Source organism: Salmo trutta, unplaced genomic scaffold, assembly GCF_901001165.1.
Source record: "Salmo trutta unplaced genomic scaffold, fSalTru1.1, whole genome shotgun sequence".
Taxonomy (NCBI): domain Eukaryota; kingdom Metazoa; phylum Chordata; class Actinopteri; order Salmoniformes; family Salmonidae; genus Salmo; species Salmo trutta.
This window is the reverse complement of record NW_021822911.1, coordinates 7,888,320-7,913,314: the sequence shown is the minus strand read 5'-3', so window position 1 is coordinate 7,913,314 and position 24,995 is coordinate 7,888,320. Positions and strand designations below refer to the sequence as shown.

General features: G+C 39.5%; 1 protein-coding gene and 1 long non-coding RNA gene across 2 annotated transcripts; both read right to left on the bottom strand.

Moving 5' to 3' along the window:
• Window positions 1–614: 614 nt before the first annotated feature.
• LOC115186363 (stonustoxin subunit beta-like) lies at window positions 615–3,666 on the bottom strand (the record flags this gene model as incomplete). Its single annotated transcript, XM_029746028.1, has 4 exons — window positions 615–1,882; window positions 2,280–2,326; window positions 2,523–2,696; window positions 3,515–3,666. Coding segments are annotated over 4 exons (930 nt in total), but the record flags the coding sequence as incomplete, so codon positions are not given.
• Window positions 3,667–22,906: 19,240 nt separating this feature from the next.
• LOC115186379 (uncharacterized) lies at window positions 22,907–24,072 on the bottom strand. The gene is made up of 2 exons (XR_003875731.1): window positions 23,757–24,072; window positions 22,907–23,648 (listed from the first exon to the last, which is right to left on the bottom strand). It is a non-coding gene; the product is annotated as an uncharacterized LOC115186379 (long non-coding RNA).
• Between the last annotated feature and the right edge of the window lie 923 nt (window positions 24,073–24,995).

The window sequence follows — 24,995 nt, the reverse complement described above, 5'->3', positions numbered from 1 at the left end:
TAGGGTGTTTTCTATCCATATAAAGTAAGTATATGCATGTACTAGCTTCTGAGTTTGATTAGTAGGGCCGTTGAAAATGGGAACGATTTTTTTCAAAATGCGCTGTGGCGCCCCCTATCCCAGGGTATGTCCAAGATTAAGAACTTTTTAAAGAGCACAGTTTGAAAGATATGGCAAATAGAAATCAAACCAGATGGACATCAGTAATAGATGGGAGAGGTTGAGGGTAGAGGAAGGACAGGAGTAAAAACAAACAAAATATAATTATTGTAAAATAGACTGTGGCCATAAAATGTATATAGTATGTATAAGCTGGAAATACAGGCCTAAGCATTGTTGTTCACTAGTTTCCTCCGATTAGGGGAGGGGTGGTAGGGTTGGAGAGGAATAAAGGACATATATATATAAAAAAAGAGATGTGTATATATGTATTTAAATTAATGTGTATATATATATATATATATATATATATATATATATATATATATATATATATATATATATATATATATATATATATGCAAATAAATATGGGGGACTGGAAGTGATGCAGACAATTACATTGATGGAAGCTACAATCTATCTGCAATATTAAAGCTGATCTACCTCCTAAAAAAATTAAAAATAAATATTTTATACAAGGTCATTAGATAGTAGGGAACAGTCAATAGACCAGAGAAAAACAATGGCTACATCAAGAGAGATAGATACATTCTGTTACCATGGAAATAAAAAAAACATGGCTACATGAAGAGAGATAGATACATTCTGTTACCATGGAAATAAAAAAACAATGGCTACATGAAGAGAGATAGATACATTCTGTTACCATGGAAATAAAAAACAATGGCTACATGAAGAGAGATAGATACATTCTGTTACCATGGAAATAAAAAGGAAGTAAATACATGTGGAGTTTCCAATGAAACTCAGACACAACTTCCCAGTAAAGGGTTTAACATACAGATGTAGCACCTCATCCCCTTCTGACCACTAATGAGCAACTCTGACTTAGTGTTCCATTCCATCAATAAATAACTTTTAAGTCAAGGGTAACACACCCAAGTGCTCCAGAGTGGCGCAGCGGTCTAAGGGACAGCATCTCAGTGCTAGAGGAGTCACTACAGACTCTGGTTCGTTCCCAGGCTGTATCTCAACCGATACAATAATGATCGGGAGTCCCATAGGACGGCACACAATTGGCCCAGTATCGTCCGGGTTAAGGGAGGGTTTGGCCAGGGTAGGCTGTCATTGTAAAATAAGAATTTGTTGTTAACTGACTTGCCTACTTAAATAAAGGTTAAATAAGAAAATAGAGTGAAACTTCATGTTCTGTTTGACACAGGGACCACCTGACACAGAGACACTGAGACGCCACAACCCCAAAGATGAAACCCTGGATAGAGGGGCTCAGTGAATGTGGAGGTGAATGTGTACAGGTGGGTCAGTGTGTCAGAGGAGGCTCTATAGAAGGACAGAGTGCCGGCTGGCCAGTCCAGATACACTCCTACTCTGTGGGGGCTGGAGGAGTGGACGTCTATGGTAGTGTGTTTCTTATTGTGCCAGGCAATGTAACGGTTGTCATAGCAGAACAGACTCCAGGACCTGTCATTGTATCCAAGACAACAGTCCTTAATCCCTCCCCTCCTGCTGATTCCTTTATATGTCACTCCTATAACAGCCTCTTTCCCACTCCACTCTATCTCCCAGTAACAGCGTCCAGTCAGACCCTCTCTACACAGCACCTGTTCACAGTCCTCAAATCTCTCTGGGTGATCAGGATACGGCTGCTCCTCTGTCCTACATGTAACCTTTCTGTTCTCCTCAGACAGAGAGAGGCGTCTGTTTACTGTGTTTAGGTCCAGTGTGAGATCACAGACATCTGATGGATGAAACCAGACACAATATTAGAAATCATCATCATTCACATTAGAATGTTAACTCACTTTTCACTAATTCATTTAATGTAGATGTTTCTAGGTATCAAAAGGAGAAGTTAAGGTAACTTGAGACTTGTTGAATGATCATATGTTATACTGTATGGTAATATACAACACACTTATTCACATTAATTACACACACACACACACACACACACATACACACACACACAGTCAAAGCAACTCTTTGTAAACATTGGTGTCCCTGATTTCTGCTTCTGTAGAACTACAGATGATATTTAATGTGACCAAGTCAGTAATGATGGTGGTCTTTGACTTTGACTTAACTTGAATTAAGACTTATTCTTAGTCATATTCTTCACAACAGTCAACACTCACATTTTCTAAGCCCAGGTTTCATTCTGTTCTCTCCACCATGTTCCACACTGTAGCGGTAAGCAGAAGAACAGACAGTCATTGAGGGATACACCTGAACTCACACACACACACACACACACTGGACAAACACACATGGTCAACATATAACTTCAAGCGAATGTTTGTCTGTGTGTGTGTTTGTATTACCTAGCCTGAAAAGTCAAACATGTCTGATATGAACATTGACATAAACCCTCAACATACTTGAGTTTCTCCAGTCTGCAGTGTGGATCCTCCAGTCCAGCAGAGAGCAGTCTGACTCCTGAGTCTCCTGGGTGATTGTAGCTCAGGTCCAGCTCTCTCAGGTGTGAGGGGTTTGACCTCAGAGCTGAGACCAGAGAAGCACAGCCTTCCTCTGTAACTAGACAGCCTGACAGCCTGCAAAGAGTCAAATCATATTAAAATCACACTGCTATTCTTTGGTGGTGAAAATAGTGGCAGTATATTTCTTCAACATATTCAGATATATCAGTGTCATGACACCTTCCATATCTATTCATAAATTAATGTATCATCATATAAATGACAAATTATCAAAGTTTTGCCTGCAGATAGAAACATGTATAATACAAATATTTGAGTAGACTGACCAGACCAGTTTAAAAGCAGTATCAGTCAAAAGACAGACAGTGAGGTATCAGATTTAGATTGTATTGAGTATACAGTCCACACCATATCTATTTTGACAGTGAAGATTACATTTTAAATGTGGCTCTAAACTCCAACATTTTGGATTTCAGATCAAATGTTTCATATGAGGTGACAGTATATAATGTCACATTTTATTTGAGGGTATTTTCATACATATCTGTTTCACTGTTTAGAAAAATAAAAACAATTTATGTATCTAGTCCCCCTATTTGAAGAAGTCATAAGTATTCTGACCAATTAACTCATAGCGTATTAAAGTAGTCAAAAGTTTAGTATTTGGTCCCACATTCCATGAAAGCAACGACTACATCAAGCTTGTGACTGCATTTGCAGTTTGTTTTGGTTGTGTTTTGGGTTATGTTTTGCCCAATATTAAAATGGTGGATGTTTTCTAAGTGAGAAGATATATGCTGGAGCATAGCACCAAATTTAAAACTGTAAGCTTCACTGTCCAAACACATATGGTGTGGACTATGTGTGACTGGTAAACACATGTGGATCTGGTGAACAGTTATCACTTGTTGACCAACTACAGGAATACTGACCTCAGAGTCTCCAGTCTGCAGTGGGGATTCCCCAGTACAGCAGAGAGCAGCTTCACTCCTGAATCCTTCAGGTCATTGTTACTCAGATCCAGCTCTCTCAGGTGTGAGGGGTTTGACTTCAGAGCTGAGACCAGAGAAGCACAGCCTTCCTCAGTGACTCCACAGCCTGACAGCCTGACAAAGAGATCATCATGACTTCACAAACACACTGTTAATTTAACGAGTATTGTAGAAGGACAATGGCAGATGCATTTGGTTTATTCACTCAAACATCATATGGATTCATCTTCCATCTCCTAGAATTGTATGGTCACAGTGATTTACTACTATGAACACCAATGCACTGATTCAATATGTTATTTAATAATACATTAATATTTATTTATTCTTGATGGTTAGTACTTAAATCAAATTTGATGTACTCACAGAACAGCTCTGGAGGCTTTGACCACTGGCAGCAGCCTCAGAAGACCTTTCTCTGATCTGGAGTATTTCTTCAGGTCAAACACATCCAGCTCCTTTTCTGAAGTCAGCAACACAAAGACCAGAGCTGACCACTGTGCAGGTGACAGTTTGGGTTTTGAGAGACTTCCTGATCTCAGGTAGCTTTGGATCTCCTCCACTAGAGAATGGTCATTCAGTTCATTCAGACAGTGGAACAGATTGATGCACTTCTCTGGAGAGGGATTCTCCCTGATCTTCTCCTTGATGTACTTGACTGTTTCTTCATGGCTCTGTGAGCTGCTTGTCTTTGTCAGTAGACCTTGTAAGTGCTTCTGATTGGACTCCAGTGAGAGGCCCAGTAGGAAGCGGAGGAAAAGGTCCAGGTTTCCTGTCTCACTTCGTAAGGCTTTATCCACAGCACTCTTGTAGACAGTAACTTCATGCTCGTCTTTTGTTTGAAGTTTGGCCATTAAATTCTCATTGTTGTTGATGAATGAGAGGAACACATATACAGCAGCCAGAAACTCCTGAATACTCAGATGAACAAAGCAGTACACCTTGTCCTGGTACAGAACACATTCCTCTTTAAAGAGCTGTGTGCACAATCCTGAGTACACTGAGGCTTCACTGACATCAATGCCAGCCTCTTTCAGGTCTTCTTGATAGAAAATCAGATTGCCATTCACAAGCTGTTGAAAAGCCAGTTTTCCCAGTGACAGAATGCTCTCTTTATTCCAGTGTGGACCTGTCTCTTCTTTCCCAAGATACTTTTCATTCTTCTGTTTGGTATGAAACACCACAAGGTGTGTGTACATCTCAGTCAGAGTCTTGGGCATCTCTTCTCTCTTATGTTTCAGCATGTGTTCGAGGACTGTTGCAGAAATCCAACAGAAGACTGGAATGTGGCACATGATGTGGAGGCTCCTTGATGTCTTAATGTGTGAGACGATTCTGTTGGCCAGGTCCTCATCACTGAATCTCTTCCTGAAGTACTCCTCCTTCTGTGGGTCCTTGAACCCTCGTACCTCTGTCACCTGGTCAACACACCCTGAAGGGATCTTATTGGCTGCTGCAGGTCGGGTAGTTATCCAGAGGAGAGCAGAGGGAAGCAGATTTCCCTTGATGAGATTTGTCAGCAGAACATCCACTGAGGTTGACTTTGTGACGTCCCAACAGATCTTGTTCTTCTGGAAGTCTAGGGGCAGTCGGCACTCATCCAGACCATCAAAGATGAACAGAACTTTGTACTTGTTGTAGTTGGAGATTCCTGATTGTTTGGTTTCCATTGAGAAGTGATTAAGAAGTTCAATGAAAGTGTGTTTGTCCTCTTTCATCAAATTCAGCTCCCGAAAAGGGAATGAAAATACAAATTGGACATCCTGATTTGCTTTTCCTTCAGCCCAGTCCAGAATGAACTTCTGCACAGAGACTGTTTTTCCAATGCCAGCGACTCCCTTTGTCAGCACAGTTCTGATACGTTTGTCTTGTCCGGTTAAGGGTTTGAAGATGTCGTTACATTTGACTGCAGTCTCTGGTCTTGCTTGTTTCCTGGTTGTTGTCTCAATCTGTCTCAGCTCATGTTCATTATTGACCTGTCCTGTTCCACCCTCTGTGATGTAGAGCTCTGTGTAGATCTTATTGAGAAGTGTTGGGTTTCCTTGTTTAGCGATCCCCTCAAATACACATTGAAACTTCTTCTTTAGATTAGATTTGAGTTCACGTTGGCAAATCACAGCAAGCTCATCTGAATGAAGAAATAACACAGAGGATATTAATATTACATCTGTTTTAATAACTACAGTATTGTAGGACTGTTATAAAGTTTTTAATTATACTAATTTCTTCACTTAACTGACTGTATAAATGTGTAAATGTTTTCATAATGCATTACAGACTGGTGTGACTGATTATATTATTATTGGTGTTATTGATGGTATTATTAATGTTGTCTCTCTCTCTCCTCTGTCTCTCTCTCCGTCTCCTCTGTCTCTCCTCTGTCTCTCAATCCTGTCTCTCTCAATTCAATTCGCTTTATTGGCATGACGGAGCAATGTACATATTGCCAAACCTTACAATATGAAAATAGTAAGAATTAAAATTGTCAACGGGATTGGTTGGTTGGTCTGTCAGACACTGTCCCTCAACTTATGGCAGGCAGCAATGTTGTGCGCTGCCAACCCACAGCTCTCTGCGTCCTCCCCCATCAGGACGGGTAGCCTGTCCTCATCAGCGAGGTCTTTAAAACCTTGAATAAGGGTTTCAAATTTGGGGAAATGACACTCTCTCATTTTTTTATATTTTCTACATTTTGTCAGGAAATGCAGCTCTGTCTCAGGTTCTGCTGTGGTGCAGTGGTTGCACAGCCTTTCCTCTACAGGGAGCCAGGTTTTCCTGTGTCTCTCTCTGTCTTTCTCTCTGTCTCTCTCTCTGGCTCTCCTCTCTCCTCTGGCTCTCCTCTCTCTCTCTCTAAATTAATCACCACAACACATCCCTGCTGCTACTTGATGAGGTCACTAGGTGTTGTGTTAAGGCTGCTACAATATCTTGAGTTACACAGCTACTTTAGCTGTACTTTAGCTACAGCTTTTAAATGTTATAAAACAGCATTCAACATGAGGCAGACAGATCTTACAGTTCTCCAGTGTGTCAGCGAGCTCCTTCTGGTTTATTTTCCTCAGGACGTGCAGTGTGATCTTCAGAGCCCCCTCTCTGGCATTGCTCTCCTGCTTCTCATCTTCAGCATCCACCACTTCCTCATCCTGCTTCTGACTCTCAAAGCATTCTGGGAGTTCTGGACTAAGAATCCTCTTGAACATCTTCAGCTCGTTCTTCACAAATGTCATCATTTTCTCTTCAAGCAACTAAAATAAATCAAGTAAATAAGTTAAGCAAGAGAAGAAATGCTTTCTCATTAACACAATAATGAATAATTGACAGATCAACTTTACTAGAGGAAAACAAAAACAAATGTACATAACAGGACCACATACACTGAATATAGAGTCCAGGTCTGTTTGATGACTCTGGGAAGACTGACCACTGAGAATCTCTGACTCTGATCTCTCCTGTTGGTTTCTGTGGACAAAACATGAGATTACAGTTCACACACACACACACACACACACACACACACACACACACACACACACACACACACACACACACACAGGGAACGATGTGGAGGGAACGATGTGTTTGTTTAATATTGTTTTAGGACTATATAAATGGATAAAAGGATTAGCCTGTGGATTATGAAAACAACCAAAAGAAATGGGAAAATGGGAGAGGAGAAATGACTAGAGACAGTGTTGTTTAACTCACTGACCATGACCCATGAGTTCTTCTTACCTTTGTTCAGTAGAAAAGTCTCCCTCTCTAAACACTATAGGTCGATACATAGACTGGTCACTCTTCATGGACACACAGCTGGGAACAGGGGAGGCTGGTCTCTCCTGCTTGATTGGTCTTCAACACAACAGAGACAAACATTACATCTCTCATCTACTCTGAGCTCAGATGGGAAACATAAGAAGAGTTTCATTCCAAAACGCTATATATCACTTTTCAGAAATGAGCTTTTATTGTTTATTGTTTATGTATTAATTATTACATCTCTCACAGACAAGGATTTGTTTAAAATCTATCACTTGATGGTTTCATTTCAGAGAGACAAAAATCATGTTTTTTTTGCAAAATGCTATATATCTCCCTCACTCTCAAATGTGACCGACCGGCTCAATTTGGTAATTAACTAAATGCATATTGTTTTGGTTTATGTCAGTTTAATTGTTTGTTATGCTATAAGTGGTTATTTTATGATTGTAAGTGATAAAATTAACTAGTAATTCTCAGTAATTACTACTTTAGTAAGGAATAACACATTTTTCAGCACTACTGCAGTTGCTACATAATCCCAATAGATGGGAACATAAGACCACAAATGATATTTCAGAATATTAGTTTAGTTCTCCCTGGATACATCACCACTCCCCACGCTTCTTTCTGTCCCTTTCCACACTGCTAACGCAAGAGGAAGGACTGAAAAAGCATTTAACAGATTACTGTGAAGTAATATAATGATGATTCATGTTTATTATGACCTGTTTTTATGCTCATGTTTTACACTTCATTAATATAACGATTATCAATAAGCCTGAACATTAATTCAGTCATCTCTGGTCTAGAAAAACGTATTTTCCCAGTACATTCATCAACCAGCATCCACCTGCTCTGCCTTCTCGCACATGAAGTCAACTCAGCCCCGCTAAACAGCTGGTGTCTTCACTTCACTCTCACTCGCCTTCTCAAGGGGCATGTCGAGGTAAATTTACTAACCGGGAGGGTTGAATGATGTCATTTATTGGTGGGCTGGAAGACGCCCTCTTGTCTTTTCTATTCCGAGGTTGTTTACTCACAATATCAAATATTAACATGATTTTTTACAATGTATGTACTACTGATTATCTACCCGGGGTTCAATACTTCACTATTTTTACCTCACTATTTACACCTCACTATTCAATACCTCACTATTTTTGTTTCTCTCCCTAAAGCAACACAGCCCTAATATGAGATATATAACTAACTAAAGTAATGAGTGACCATTTTAGAAAATCATGGGACATATAGTCTGTGGTTGCATGCTATTTTATGTCAATCATATTGCTGCTTGTAGCCTATAACTGATGCTTCGTGGTCTTATGCTGCCATCTATTGAAAATATTTAGCAACTAAAAGTTATTAATTTACTTACAGACATTGGTGAGGCAGCTGAGAATTAAAATAAACGGAATGTGTCCAGCCTACTGAGGAGCCCCGAAAATAATATTCAAAAGATTAGTCCTTGGACACAGAGGGGTTAAACACTAAAGTTACCATCCATCTAGTGAAGAGAGGAGACCCGGACAGAGGTAGCCAGTATCCGTCAACAAGAGAGGGAGGATAGGATAACTAGGATGCTGCTGGTAGAGTAGATAGCTAGCTTACCGAGCTGTACCGACTAGCTAGGATAACTAGGATGCTGCTGGTAGAGTAGCTAGCTAGCTTACCTAGCTGTACCGTCTAGCTTGGATAACTAGGATGCTGCTGGTAGAGTAGATAGCTAGCTTACCGAGCTGTATCGACTAGCTAGGATAACTAGGATGCTGCTGGTAGAGTAGCTAGCTAGCTTACAGAGCTGTACCGACTAGCTAGGATAACTAGGATGCTGCTGGTAGAGTAGCTAGCTAGCTTACCTAGCTGTACCGACTAGCTAGGATAACTAGGATGCTGCTGGTAGAGTAGCTAGCTAGCTTACCGAGCTTTATCGACTAGCCAGGATAACTAGGATGCTGCTGGTAGAGTAGCTAGCTAGCGTACCTAGCTGTACCGACTAGCTTGGCTAGGTAACAGGTTGTTCTGTGCTTCGTCTCGAGGATGATGATGAATCCGGTGAACCACAAAATGAAACGAGGATAGAGAGTGAAAAGGATCTGGCTACAGTCATACTGTCCCTGACCGTAAAGCAAAAAGCTAATTGAATAATAAACTTCGACGTCTCAGCAAACTCCATCGTTGGTCTCCAAGATCACCTCAGCCAACTCTGCGCGTAACCGACAATATGCATGGCGCCGCAATGGACGCGGACAGTTCTGTACGGGGACGGGGACAGTTCCAGAACGTGGACATGAGCAGTGCCACACAATAAACTAAACCCAGTCTTTACAGTGGGTTATATTAGTAATATTCATTTTTTATTATTATTATGAAAAACTAAATTATTCATTTTTTAAAACTATATTTTGAGATTGGTTTTAGAAGTGCTGACAATGAAGACAATTTACTCCTATAGGTATATGGGGGGACAAAGTGGTATTGCAATGTATTGTAATATATTGTAATGTATTGTATAGTAATGTATAGTATTGTGTAGTAATGTATAGTATTGTATAGTAATGTATAGTATTGTGTAGTAATGTATTGTATTGTATAGTATTGTATAGTAATGTATAGTATTGTGTAGTAATGTATAGTATTGTGTAGTAATGTATAGTATTGTGTAGTAATGTATAATATTGTATAGTAATGTAAAGTATTGTGTCGTAATGTATTGTATAGTAATGTATAGTATTGTATAGTAATGTAAAGTATTGTGTCGTAATGTATTGTATAGTAATGTATAGTATTGTATAGTAATGTATAGTATTGTATAGTAATGTATAGTATTGTAAAAAAGTCAGTTGTTGTCTGTCTTCCTAAGTGATTTATTTATTGTATTATAATGTATTGTATTATAATGTATTGTATTATAATGTGTTGTATTATAAGGTATTTTATTATAATGTATTGTATTATAATGTATTGTATTATAATGTATTGTATTGTAAAGTGTTGTAATATATCATATTGTAAAAAAGTCAGCCAGAGTTGACGTGGGCCATCGTTCAAACAAAGAGATGTGTTTGGATATAATGTGTTTGGATATAATGAAGATCAATTCAGCGAAGAAGAACCTCTAGAGTTCTGATCAAAGAGCCTTATAAAGGATTCTATATATATATATTATATATACTGTATACTCAGACACTTCCTGACCTCCTATAAAGGATTCTATATATATATATTATATATACTGTATACTCAGACACTTCCTGACCTCCTATAAAGGATTCTATATATATATATTATATATACTGTATACTCAGACAGGCTAACCTCCTATAAAGGGTTCTATATATATTCTATATATACTGTATACCCAGACACTTCCTAACCTCCTATAAAGGGTTCTATATATATTCTATATATACTGTATACCCAGACACTTCCTAACCTCCTATAAAGGCTTCTATATATATTCTATATATACTGTATACTCAGACACTTCCTAACCTCCTATAAAGGATTCTATATATATATTATATATACTGTATACTCAGACACTTCCTAACCTCCTATAAAGGATTCTATATATATACTATATATACTGTATACTCAGACAGGCTAACCTCCTATAAAGGATTCTATATATATTCTATATATACTGTATACCCAGACACTTCCTAACCTCCTATAAAGGGTTCTCTATATATTTTATATATACTGTATACTCAGACACTTCCTAACCTCCTATAAAGGATTCTATATATATATTATATATACTGTATACTCAGACACTTCCTAACCTCCTATAAAGGATTCTATATATATACTATATATACTGTATACTCAGACAGGCTAACCTCCTATAAAGGATTCTATATATATTCTATATATACTGTATACCCAGACACTTCCTAACCTCCTATAAAGGGTTCTCTATATATTTTATATATACTGTATACTCAGACACTTCCTAACCTCCTATAAAGGGTTCTATATATATACTATATATACTGTATACTCAGACACTTCCTAACCTCCTATAAAGGATTCTATATATATACTATATATACTGTATACTCAGACACTTCCTAACCTCCTATAAAGGGTTCTATATATATATATATTATATATACTGTATACTCAGACACTTCCTAACCTCCTATAAAGGGTTCTATATATATTCTATATATACTGTATACTCAGACACTTCCTAACCTCCTATAAAGGGATCTATATATTCTATATATACACTGTATACCCAGACAGGCTAACCTCCTATAAAGGATTCTATATATATTATATATACTGTATACCCAGACACTTCCTAACCTCCTATAAAGGATTCTATATATATTCTATATATACTGTATACTCAGACACTTCCTAACCTCCTATAAAGGGTTCTATATATATATTCTATATACTGTATACTCAGACACTTCCTAACCTCCTATAAAGGGTTCTATATATATTATATATATACTGTATACTCAGACACTTCCTAACCTCCTATAAAGGGTTCTATATATATATTCTATATACTGTATACTCAGACAGGCTAACCTCCTATAAAGGGTTATATATATATTCTATATACTGTATACTCAGACACTTCCTAACCTCCTATAAAGGGTTCTATATATATTATATATATACTGTATACCCAGACACTTCCTAACCTCCTATAAAGGATTCTATATATATATTATATATACTGTATACTCAGACAGGCTAACCTCCTATAAAGGGTTCTATATATATTATATATATACTGTATACTCAGACACTTCCTAACCTCCTATAAAGGATTCTATATATATTATATATACTGTATACTCAGACAGGCTAACCTCCTATAAAGGGTTCTGTATAGAACTTTAGTGGTTCCGTATATTAAGCAAGACAGAACCCTTTTTGGTTTAAACAGGAGTGAAGAGTGGGTTGATATAACGGATATATTGTCCAAATTCAGCTTGTAACAACGATCAGAATAAGAAAGAACAATAAAGTTATGCCTGCCAACATATTAGGCAATAATTAAGAGTAGGCTAAATGATTGTGTCATGCTAAAATTCTATAGATATGTGTGTGTGTTGGTGTGTGAGTGTTTGTGTGTGTGTGTGTGTGTGTGTGTGTGTGTGTGTCTGTGTGCTTGTGAGACAACCACATATCACAGTGAAATATACAGGATACAAACATTTCATTCCAGCTATGTAGCGTTTTGCAAAACAAAAATTAATACACAAAAATCTATGAATTAAAATCTTACAACAACAATATTTTACAGACACATGAAGGTTCCCGTAAGCAATCATTTCCGATGAAAAATAACAAATGTGAAAAAATGGTGGAAATAATGTTTTAGAAACAAAGTCCTTAAATAACATTGTCATCTCACCTCTTAGCTTTGTTCCCATGTTCCCCAGAGAGATGCATTTTAGAGGCAGGGCCCCCTTCCTCTCTCTCCCCAGAGAGACTCATTTTAGAGGCAGGGCCCCCTTCCTTCCTCTCCCCAGAGAGACTCATTTTAGAGGCAGGGCCCCCTTCCTCCCTCTCCCCAGAGAGACTCATTTTAGAGGCAGGGCCCCCTTCCTTCCTCTCCCCAGAGAGACTCATTTTAGAGGCAGGGCCCCCTTCCTTCCTCTCCCCAGAGAGACTCATTTTAGAGCACTGACCCCTGTAAACAGAATCCAGCATGTTGGTTGTGGTTAACACAGTGACAACTAGTTCTTGACTGTCAATTGTTCTATTTTATTCATAATCTCTTTGAGAAATAAAACATTTACTAACAGATACATATCCAAATGTAACAGTGTAGGTTCCGTCCCTCTCTTCGCCCCAACCTGGGCTCGAACCAGGGACCCTCTGCACACATCAACAACTGACACCCCACGAAGCATCGTTACCCATTGCGCCACAAAATCCCCGGCCCTTGCAGAGCAAGGGGAACAACTACTTCAAGGTCTCAGAGTGAGTGACGTCACCCGATTGAAATGCTATTAGCGCGCACCACCGCTAACTAACTAGCCATTTCACATCGGTTACACAAACAGTCAGGTGATTTAATGCATCACATGAACATGTAGTCGTGACTGATATTTTTCACCTTTTCTCCATGTAGTGGAACCAATAATAATAATAATAATAATAATAATGTCTAACTTTCTCTTTTAATAATTTCTCTCATTCTAGTGTGTTGCTTTGTTTAACAGGTGTGATATTATTATGCTGTTACTGAATTCAGTTCATAATAACAATGTTAAGAAAAGTATGTTCAGTGGTTTCAAAGCAAATTACACAGGAAGCAGGAGATCATTGTAGTTTAGAAAACAACAAATGTTCTGATATTCTGAAAGATGATTTAGAACTATGATACATTAACATTTTTACAAATGGTAAAATAATCACGATATATGAATCGTATAATACGATATATGAACAATATGTTGTTGAATTTGACTTGCCTACGCCCAGTTAGCGCCATCTTGTATGATTGAACTGTCACATAACTGTCCCAGGTGAAATGGACTGTTAGATCTGAGTGTTTTACTGTCAGTCACTATACTAAAATAACACCATACATTTAATTTCTCTACACACTTTACAATAATCACTGGGAAGATTCTTACCTTGTAGCCTGAATTCACAACCAGAACATGTCAAGTCATTGAGATATTTTCCTTTGTTCTGAGAGAGCACCTTCCTGATAACAAGTGGCTCTGTATCTATGTTCTAGGTACAGTTGATCTTTGGATGCAATAATATCTGGTCAAAGTCTAGTGACACAACACCATAGTATATCATAAACATAACAGCAGTTGGCCAGAAAAGGCCATGACATACTATAAAACAGGGTTCATCAACTAGGTTTGGCTTCGGGTGTCACGGTTGTCATAGAGAGGAGCGGACCAAAGTGCAGCGTGATTATCGTTCCACATATTTTATTGAACTGTGAAACTATGCAATACATACACATAAACTAAAGAACAAAAAAACAACAAACCATGATGCAGAGGTGAAACATACACTACTCAAAAACAATCTCCCACAAACCCAGGTGGGAAAAACACCTACTTAAGTATGATCTCCAATTAGAGACAACGATGACCAGCTGCCTCTAATTGGAGATCATCCCAAACAAAACCCAACATAGAAATACAAAACTAGAAAACAACATAGAAAAACTAAACTAGAAAACCCCCGTCACGCCCTGACCTACTCTAGCATAGAAAATAACAGCTTTCTATGGTCAGGACGTGACATCGGGAGAATTTGTTTCTGAGTTAAAGTCGGCGGGCCAGAACATAATTAGCATATAATATTAGCACAATTAATACGCCTACACTACAAATTTAACAACATGTTTAACACATTTGATTAGTACATAGTACATTGAGTGACACTAAAATAATTTAGATCTGATTAAGTTCATAAAATCACCAATTTCTCTATTCAATTAATTTTTGTTTATTTCTCTGTGCGTTTATTGGTGGGGAAAAACAGGTCTACGTAGCCTACTGTAGTCTACACTACTTTATTAATATCAACATTCATTCAGAACAATTAGCTTGATAGCAAGAGAACATGTCGCTCTCAAAAAGTAACAAAAGAAAGGTGGATAATGAAAATCAAAGTTTCAGGGAAGAACGGACAGAGAGATATCCATTCATCTGACCATCTTTCTCCAATACCAAGCCAGAGTGTCTTGTTTGCAATGAAAATGTCATTGTTTGTAAAGAATTCAATCTCAGACGGCATTATGAATCTAAGCATGGTACTTTCAAAGTGGCCTTCCCGCCCCAGACAGAGGCCCGACGCAGAAACACTGAAGCATTAACTACAAGCTACAAACACGGCAGTAGAATCCTCCTTCGTGGCCTGACCCAACAACAGAAGGTCACAAGTGCTTCCTAAAAGCATCCTGGGTTCTAACCAAACACAACATGCCCTTCACAGACGCAGAGCTGTTTAAAAACTGCATGGTGACAGTTTTGGAGCAATTGGCTACAGACCAGTCTATGGATAGCATAATTGCATCTGTCAAACAGGTGCCCCTGTCTGTGACATCAGCCGGACGCCATGTCTGTGCTCTGGCGGATGATGTGCATAGGATTGTTCTGGAGGGGCTCAGTCAGGCTGAGCATTTTTCCCTGGCTATTGATGAGAGTACTGACAACACCCATGTAGCACAGTTGTGTGTTTATGTCTGTTATTTTCATGGAAATGACTTTTACAGTAGACTATAGATGTAGGCTACTGTATAGTCACATGGCTCAGTGTTAAAATGTTAGAGCAGCACATTGGTCTGAACAAATCCTCTTAGTGAATGTCCCTTAATGAGAAAGAATTATCAAAATGAATGAGAATATTGCATTTTGAAATGCAAATACTATTGAGTCTGTAGACAAATTGAAATAGTGATTCGGACGTCAGTGGATCTGCGTGAGGGATGCATCAGATGAATTAAGGCATTTTGGAGGGGTTGAATGTTGCACCATTGATAAAGCAGATCAACTGAGCTAGGGTTAGAGTTAGGAAGAAAACTACAAAAAGACGCCATATTTGTAGTTCACAACTCCTAAGCCTGACTAACCGATGTCTCTATATAGCCTTGCTACTCTTATTTTCAAATGTATTTTTACTGTTGTTTTATTTCTTTACTTACACACACACACACACACACACACCTTTTTTTCGCACTATTGGTTAGAGCCTGTAAATAAGCATTTCACTCTAAGGTCTGTTGCATTCGGCGCACGTGACAAATAAACTTTGATTTGATTTGAGACCTATTTATTAACATAAAGTCCACCACTGTAAGAGTCCTCAGTTGTAGTGAGAACATTGTGTCATATGTTTAAGGGGGGTTTCATGACTGTGATTCCAAAATGTTCCAATGCTGAGGAACTGTGTGTCATTTTTTTCCCAATAAGGGAAAATAAAAATGTATGAAATGTCTGCATTCACTACTGTAAGTCGCTCTGGATAAGAGCATCTGCTAAATGACTAAAATGTAAATGTAAAACTGTAATGGTTTGAATACACCTGGGCTTTCTGTGAAGAACTACAACTCCCTGTTTCACGTTGCATCGCGTCCAGCGACGGCAACCGGAAATGGCGGCGGAATTGTAGTTCTAACCCCTTTGTGGTTTAGTAGAAAGAGGAGGAAGGGAAGCGCTACTAAGGTCCACAATAGTAAATGTTGGTAGACAGAAGGTGCTCTTTGGTAAAAGGGCTGAGTAGGTCATCAAACAGAAAGGAGGACCAAGGCTCTCTTCATATAATAGATTAAAATGCCTTTATTAGTATGGCATGTTCAATAGAAACAAGGTTTTTGTTTAGAATAATTGTTTATTAAATGTGCTACTTTGACCCCACCATGGCCTCCAGTCTCCCCTCTCCTGCAAAGTGAATTTATCTGAAATGACAAGGCTTGATCTCTGAATGTGTTTCTCTGTAGGCTACATACTGAAACCTTAAAGCTACAATCCTTAGTTACTAATTCCATTATTGGACGGTTACATTTTGCGGGTGCCAGGCAGGATCAGCTGCAGAAGTTATTAATTTATTTAAAGATGACAATGTCGATCTAGATATTCACATGACAATATTTACACAATAATCTACATTGATGATGGTGATCTAGATATTCACATGACAATATTTACACAATAATCTACATTGATGATGGTGATCTAGATATTCACATGACAATATTTACACAATAATCTACATTGATGATGGTGATCTAGATATTCACATGACAATATTTACACAATAATCTACATTGATGATGGTGATCTAGATATTCAAATGACAATATTTGCAAAATAATCTAAATTGACTTGCCTAGTTAAATAAAGGTTAAATAAAATATATTTACAAACTCCACAACTAACAGGTCAATAAAAAGACAATACTTTAGAGGAAGCAAACCTGTCTATTCCATTAGACTCTTGGGGAATATCAGGCTCAAGTCAGGTTCTCCTCACCATGACATAAATAGTAAATGACATGCAACACTGGCCTGTATCACATCTAACAATTAAACAGAAATGTGCTTCTTTCAACCCCAAAAGAGCAATAAAACATACCATTATCAACAAAGGGCAGGAATACAATGACATCAATTAAAAAGCAATGGACATGTTAAAAACAACACACCCTCAGCCTCATTCATCTGTTCCTCCATCAATATCACCATCGTTGTTGTAGTCATCACCCTCAGCCTCATTCATCTATTCCTCCATCAATATCACCATCGTTGTTGTAGTCATCACCCTCAGCCTCATTCATCTATACCTCCATCAATATCACCATCGTTGTTGTAGTCATCACCCTCAGCCTCATTAATCTATTCCTCCATCAATATCACCATCAGCCTCATTCATCTGTTCCTCCATCAATATCAACATCGTTGTTGTAGTCATCACCCTCAGCCTCGTTCATCTGTTCCTCCATCAATATCACCATCAGCCTCATTCATCTGTTCCTCCATCAATATCACCATCGTTGTTGTAGTCATCACCCTCAGCCTCATTCATCTGTTCCTCCATCAATATCACCATCGGTGTTGTAGTTATCACCCTCAGCCTCATTCATCTGTTCCTCCATCAATATCACCATCGTTGTTGTAGTCATCGCCCTCAGCCTCATTCATCTGTTCCTCCATCAATATCACCATCGGTGTTGTAGTTATCACCCTCAGCCTCATTCATCTGTTCCTCCATCAATATCACCATCGTTGTTGTAGTCATCACCCTCAGCCTCATTCATCTGTTCCTCCATCAATATCACCATCGTTGTTGTAGTCATCACCCTCAGCCTCATTCATCTGTTCCTCCATCAATATCACCCTCAGCCTCATTCATCTATTCCTCCATCAATATCACCATCGTTATTGTAGTCATCACCCTCAGCCTCATTCATCTGTTCCTCCATCAATATCACCATCGTTGTTGTAGTCATCACCCTCAGCCTCATTCATCTGTTCCTCCATCAATATCACCATCGTTGTTGTAGTCATCACCCTCAGCCTCATTCATCTATTCCTCCATCAATATCACCATCGTTGTTGTAGTCATCACCCTCAGCCTCATTCATCTATTCCTCCATCAATATCACCATCGTTGTTGTAGTCATCACCCTCAGCCTCATTCATCTGTTTCTCCATCAATATTACCATCAGCCTCATTCATCTGTTCCTCCATCAATATCACCATCGTTGTTGTAGTCATCACCCTCAGCCTCATTAATCTGTTCCTCCATCAATATCACCATCGTTGTTGTAGTCATCACCCTCAGCCTCATTAATCTGTTCCTCCATCAATATCACCATCGTTGTTGTAGTCATCACCCTCAGCCTCATTCATCTATTCCTCCATCAATAACACCATCGTTGTTGTAGTCATCACCATCAGCCTCATTCATCTATTCCTCCATCAATATCACCATCGTTGTTGTAGTCATCACCATCAGCCTCATTCATCTATTCCTCCATCAATATCACCATCGTTGTTGTAGTCATCACCCTCAGCCTCATTCATCTATTCCTCCATCAATATCACCATCGTTGTTGTAGTCATCACCATCAGCCTCATTAATCTATTCCTCCATCAATATCACCATCGTTGTTGTAGTCATCAGCCTCATTCATCTGTTCCTCCATCAATATCACCATCGTTGTTGTAGTCATCACCCTCAGCCTCATTCATCTATTCCTCCATCAATATCACCATCGTTGTTGTAGTCATCACCCTCAGCCTCATTCATCTGTTCCTCCATCAATATCACCATCGTTGTTGTAGTCATCACCATCAGCCTCATTCATCTATTCCTCCATCAATATCACCATCGTTGTTGTAGTCATCACCATCAGCCTCATTCATCTATTCCTCCATCAATATCACCATCGTTGTTGTAGTCATCACCCTCAGCCTCATTCATCTGTTCCTCCATCAATATCACCATCGTTGTTGTAGTCATCACCATCAGCCTCATTCATCTGTTCCTCCATCAATATCACCATCGTTGTTGTAGTCATCACCATCAGCCTCATTCATCTGTTCCTCCATCAATATCACCATCGTTGTTGTAGTCATCACCATCAGCCTCATTCATCTATTCCTCTATCAATATCACCATCGTTGTTGTAGTCATCACCATCAGCCTCATTCATCTGTTCCTCCATCAATATCACCATTGTTGTTGTAGTCATCACCCTCAGCCTCATTAATCTGTTCCTCCATCAATATCACCATCGTTGTTGTAGTCATCACAATCAGCCTCATTAATCTGTTCCTCCATCAATATCACCATCGTTGTTGTAGTCATCACCCTTCAGCCTAATTAATCTATTCCTCGATCAACATCACCATCGTTGTTGTAGTCATCACCATCAGCCTCATTCAACTGTTCCTCCATCAATATCACCATCGTTGTTGTAGTCATCACCCTCAGCCTCATTCATCTGTTCCTCCATCAATATCACCATCGTTGTTGTAGTCATCACCCTCAGCCTCATTCATCTGTTCCTCCATCAATATCACCATCGTTGTTGTAGTCATCACCATCAGCCTCATTCATCTGTTCCTCCATCAATATCACCATCGTTGTTGTAGTCATCACCCTCAGCCTCATTCATCTGTTCCTCCATCAATATCACCCTCAGCCTCATTCATCTGTTCCTCCATCAATATCACCATCGTTGTTGTAGTCATCACCCTCAGCCTCATTCATCTGTTCCTCCATCAATATCACCATCGTTGTTGTAGTCATCACCCTCAGCCTCATTCATCTGTTCCTCCATCAATATCACCATCGTTGTTGTAGTCATCACCCTCAGCCTCATTAATCTGTTCCTCCATCAATATCACCATCGTTGTTGTAGTCATCACCCTCAGCCTCATTCATCTGTTCCTCCATCAATATCACCATCGTTGTCGTCGTCATCGTCGACATCATAATAGTCATCCTCCTCGTCTTCATAGTTTCTGCCCTCAATAAAAGCCCTTGTGAACGATACACATTGTCCTTCTGCATGCTGGAGCTCATCAAGCTTTCCAGCAAGGACAGCTCTTTCCCCAAGACAACATCCATCTTGCTCTGTGTAATGTTGTAAGGCCTCCACGATCAGTTCCTGCTCTGTGTAATGTTGTAAGGCCTCCACGATCAGTTCCTGCTCTGTGTAATGTTGTAAGGCCTCCACGATCAGTTCCTGCTCTGTGTAATGTTGTAAGGCCTCCACGATCAGTTCCTGCTCTGTGTAATGTTGTAAGGCCTCCACGATCAGTTCCTGCTCTGTGTAATGTTGTTAGGCCTCCACGATCAGTTCCTGCTCTGTGTAATGTTGTAAGGCCTCCACGATCAGTTCCTGCTCTGTGTAATGTTGTAAGGCCTCCACGATCAGTTCCTGCTCATGTGAGTAGAACATCTTGACAGTGAAGACATCATCCTCAATCTACCGCTTCTCTTCACAAAGAGCACCAAGAGCCTTAGCTTGAGGTGCACCTCCCCATCATCCTCTGCTCCTCCTGCTCTCCAGGACCAATCAGTGCTGTCCACCTGCACTGCATCCTCATACACCAGGGCCTGTAGGAGCTGTGAGGACAAACCTCGTCTCCTCAGGTTGTAGTCCTTCACATGTGTTTTTATGCTATGACCGACCGTGGCCTTTTGGACAGGCAGTTGGCAATACCTTGACCATCTATTGATAACAGATAATCAATACCTTGACTGTCTATTGATAACAGATAATCAATACCTTGACCATCTATTGATAACAGATAATCAATACCTTGACCATCTATTGATAACAGATAATCAATACCTTGACCATCTATTGATAACAGATAATCAATACCTTGACCATCTATTGATAACAGATAATCAATACCTTGACCATCTATTGATAACAGATAATCAATACCTTGACCATCTATTGATAACAGATAATCAATACCTTGACCATCTATTGATAACAGATAATCAATACCTTGACCATCAATTAATAACAGATAATCAATACCTTGACCATCTATTGATAACAGATAATCATACTGACATCTATTGAACAATCATACTGACCATCTATTGATAACAGATAATCAATACCTTGACCATCAATTAATAACAGATAATCAATACCTTGACCATCTATTGATAACAGATAATCAATACCTTGACCATCGATTGATAACAGATAATCTGTCACAGCTGTCGATAGGAGTAGACCAAGGTGCAGCGTGGAAGATGTTCATCTTGTATTTATTTTACTCAGAACACTCTGACAATCAAACAAAACGACAGCAAAACAGTTCTGTCAGGTTTCACGAACTAAACAGAAAATAACTACCCACAAGGACAAAGGAAAAACAGGCTGCCTAAGTATGGCTTCCAATCAGAGACAACGAAAGACACCTGCCTCTGATTGGAAACCATACCCGGCCAAACATAGAAAATAAAACATAGATTTCTCACACCCTGGCCTAGCTAAACAGAGAAAACACAGCTCTCCTAGGTCAGAGTGTGACATAATCAATACCTTGACCATCAATTGATAACAGATAATACAGACAGAAAATATGTCAAAGGTAATCCAATCTAAACAAAAAATAAATCAAAAATGACCTAAAGCTGCTATAAAATTACTCTGATTACCATCCAACAATAGATCATTAGCAACAGAAACCAAGTTCAGAAACAGATACAAATAAACATTATTATTGTGTTTGACCACCCAGAAGTATCATAGAACTGATATGAGTTGACATGTTCCTATTGTTGAATATATATCTATAACCTGCATATTTTCAGGCCACAGAGGAACCTCCGTTCTAGCAGCAGACTGAAGGTTCCCTCCAGATTGGTCCTCAATCTGTTCCTCTGCAGTCTGTGGAGTGCAGTCTGGAAGAGACTGCTGGTGGGGGACCATCAATCTGTTCCTCTGCAGTCTGTGGAGTGCAGTCTGGAAGAGACTGCTGGTGGGGGACCATCAATCTGTTCCTCTGCAGTCTGTGGAGTGCAGTCTGGAAGAGACTGCTGGTGGGGGACCATCAATCTGTTCCTCTGCAGTCTGTGGAGTGCAGTCTGGAAGAGACTGCTGGTGGGGGACCATCAATATGTTCCTCTGCAGTCTGTGGAGTGCAGTCTGGAAGAGACTGCTGGTGGGGGACCATCAATCTGTTCCTCTGCAGTCTGTGGAGTGCAGTCTGGAAGAGACTGCTGGTGGGGGACCATCAATCTGTTCCTCTGCAGTCTGTGGAGTGCAGTCTGGAAGAGACTGCTGGTGGGGGACCATCAATCTGTTCCTCTGCAGTCTGTGGGGTGCAGTCTGGAAGAGACTGCTGGTGGGGGACCATCAATCTGTTCCTCTGCAGTCTGTGGAGTGCAGTCTGGAAGAGACTGCTGGTGGGGGACCATCAATCTGTTCCTCTGCAGTCTGTGGAGTGCAGTCTGGAAGAGGCTGCTGGTGGGGGACCATCAATCTGTTACTCTGCAGTCTGTGGAGTGCAGTCGGGAAGAGACTGCTGGTGGGGGACCATCGATGGAGGATGCTGTTCTTCTTCTCTATCGTCTTCAGTTTTCTGTCATCAGAAAGGTTCTAAATACTTTGACCAGGGAGATCAATTATATTCATTGATCTAACAATTACACTGTTAAAAACTGAGGAAGTACCTCTCGATCTGCACAAGCTGATAATAAAACATGGATTAGAGAGGACAGACAATGATGCTGAAAAATAAAAACTTTGTTTAGTTATTTAAAATTAATGACATACATTGCAATTGTATGTTGTATGCATTGCAATATATTGCTCATCCCAGCACAGAGCAGGTTTTTGCTTCTCACGGGTGACAGTGACATTCCTGCTCCAATCCCTAATGGTGTCCAGTGTTGTTCCTAAAACATAACAACAGTGACAGATGTGACAACATTTCTAATCAATCCTGAAATTCTATGCTTAGATTATTGATACAATGGTTTACCTGGAAGAATTTCTGCCATTTCCCTTTCTGCCTCTGTTGAACTTCTGTTGCTGGGAAAACCTCTGTGGCAGAGAGTCCATTAAAACAGAACAACAGGACATGTTAGGAACATCACTAGAGTCAACCAGCATCAAGTCAATTAATAACAATTCCAAGTGTACTAACGTAGCCTCTGGCGTTTTCCCATGGTGGAGAAGTGCATCAGTCAGGAGGTCAATAAGATGGGACGGCCTCATTTCTTTGGTGACCTTCCCAAAGCGCCTCAGATACGACCACAGCCTCTCCATCTGCTCCCCATCTGCCAGTCCAGCACCTTCCACATATCGGGTGTTGAATTTCATCTACAAATATAAAATCATGTCATACCATGGTAAAAGGGTTATTTGGTTAAAACCTTATAAAATATGAATAAATACCTACTGACAATATTAATGATCCTGTTCAAGTACCTGACATGGCAAGTCATGTCCATCAGCATGGAAAACTGGAACAACCAATTTGGTCCCATGCTTCAATTCAGGAAAGTTTCTCTAAAAAGTTATGGACCAAATGTTCATGTTAAAACTATTTTTGGAGAAAACTGCTTTTCAAATGTTAAAGTCAATGAAGCTTGAATAAAAAAGGTTCATTACTTCACATGTGGCTGCATCTGGCATCAATGTCCTCCATGAAGATGAGACTGATGTTCTGGCATCTCATCCCTTCCTTCATCTCTCAGCAGGTTCACTGCATCTGGCATCAATGTCCTCCATGAAGATGAGATTGATGTTCTGGCCTCTCATCCCCTCCTTCATCTCTCAGCAGCTTCACTGCATCTGGCATCAATGTCCTCCATGAAGATGAGGCTGATGTTCGGGCCTCTCATCCCCTCCTTCATCTCTCAGCAGGTTCACTGCATCTGGCATCAATGTCCTCCATGAAGAGTACAGTACAGGTATAATAACTAATAATATCTAGTACAGTACAGGTATAATAACTAATAATATCTAGTACAGTACAGGTATAATAACTAATAGTATCTAGTACAGTACAGGTATAATAACTAATAATATCTAGTACAGTACAGGTATAATGTACTGAGCTGTTGCCTGAAGCAGATCACACAGTGGTACCAGGTTCAGTGCCTAAATGGATGTTGCCTGAGACAACCAGTAATATTACATTCAACATACACAATACCAACATACCGTCCGTCCGTCCGTCTCCATCCATCAGACCACTGAGACAACCAATAATATTACATTCAACATACACAATACCAGCATACCGTCTCCAACCATCAGACCACTGCGTCAACCAATAATATTACATTCAACATACACAATACCAGCATACCGTCCGTCTCCATCCATCAGACCACTGAGTCAAACAATAATATTACATTCAACATACACAATACCAACATACTGTCTCCATCCATCAGACCACTGAGTCAAACAATAATATTACATTCAACATACACAATACCAACATACTGTCTCCATCCATCAGACCACTGCGTCAACCAATAATATTACATTCAACATACACAATACCAACATACCATCCGTCTCCAACCATCAGACCACTGAGACAACCAATAATATTACATTCAACATACACAATACCAGCATACCGTCTCCAACCATCAGACCACTGAGTCAACCAGATGAAGTGGAGGGACAACTGCATCATTTAAATATGAATTA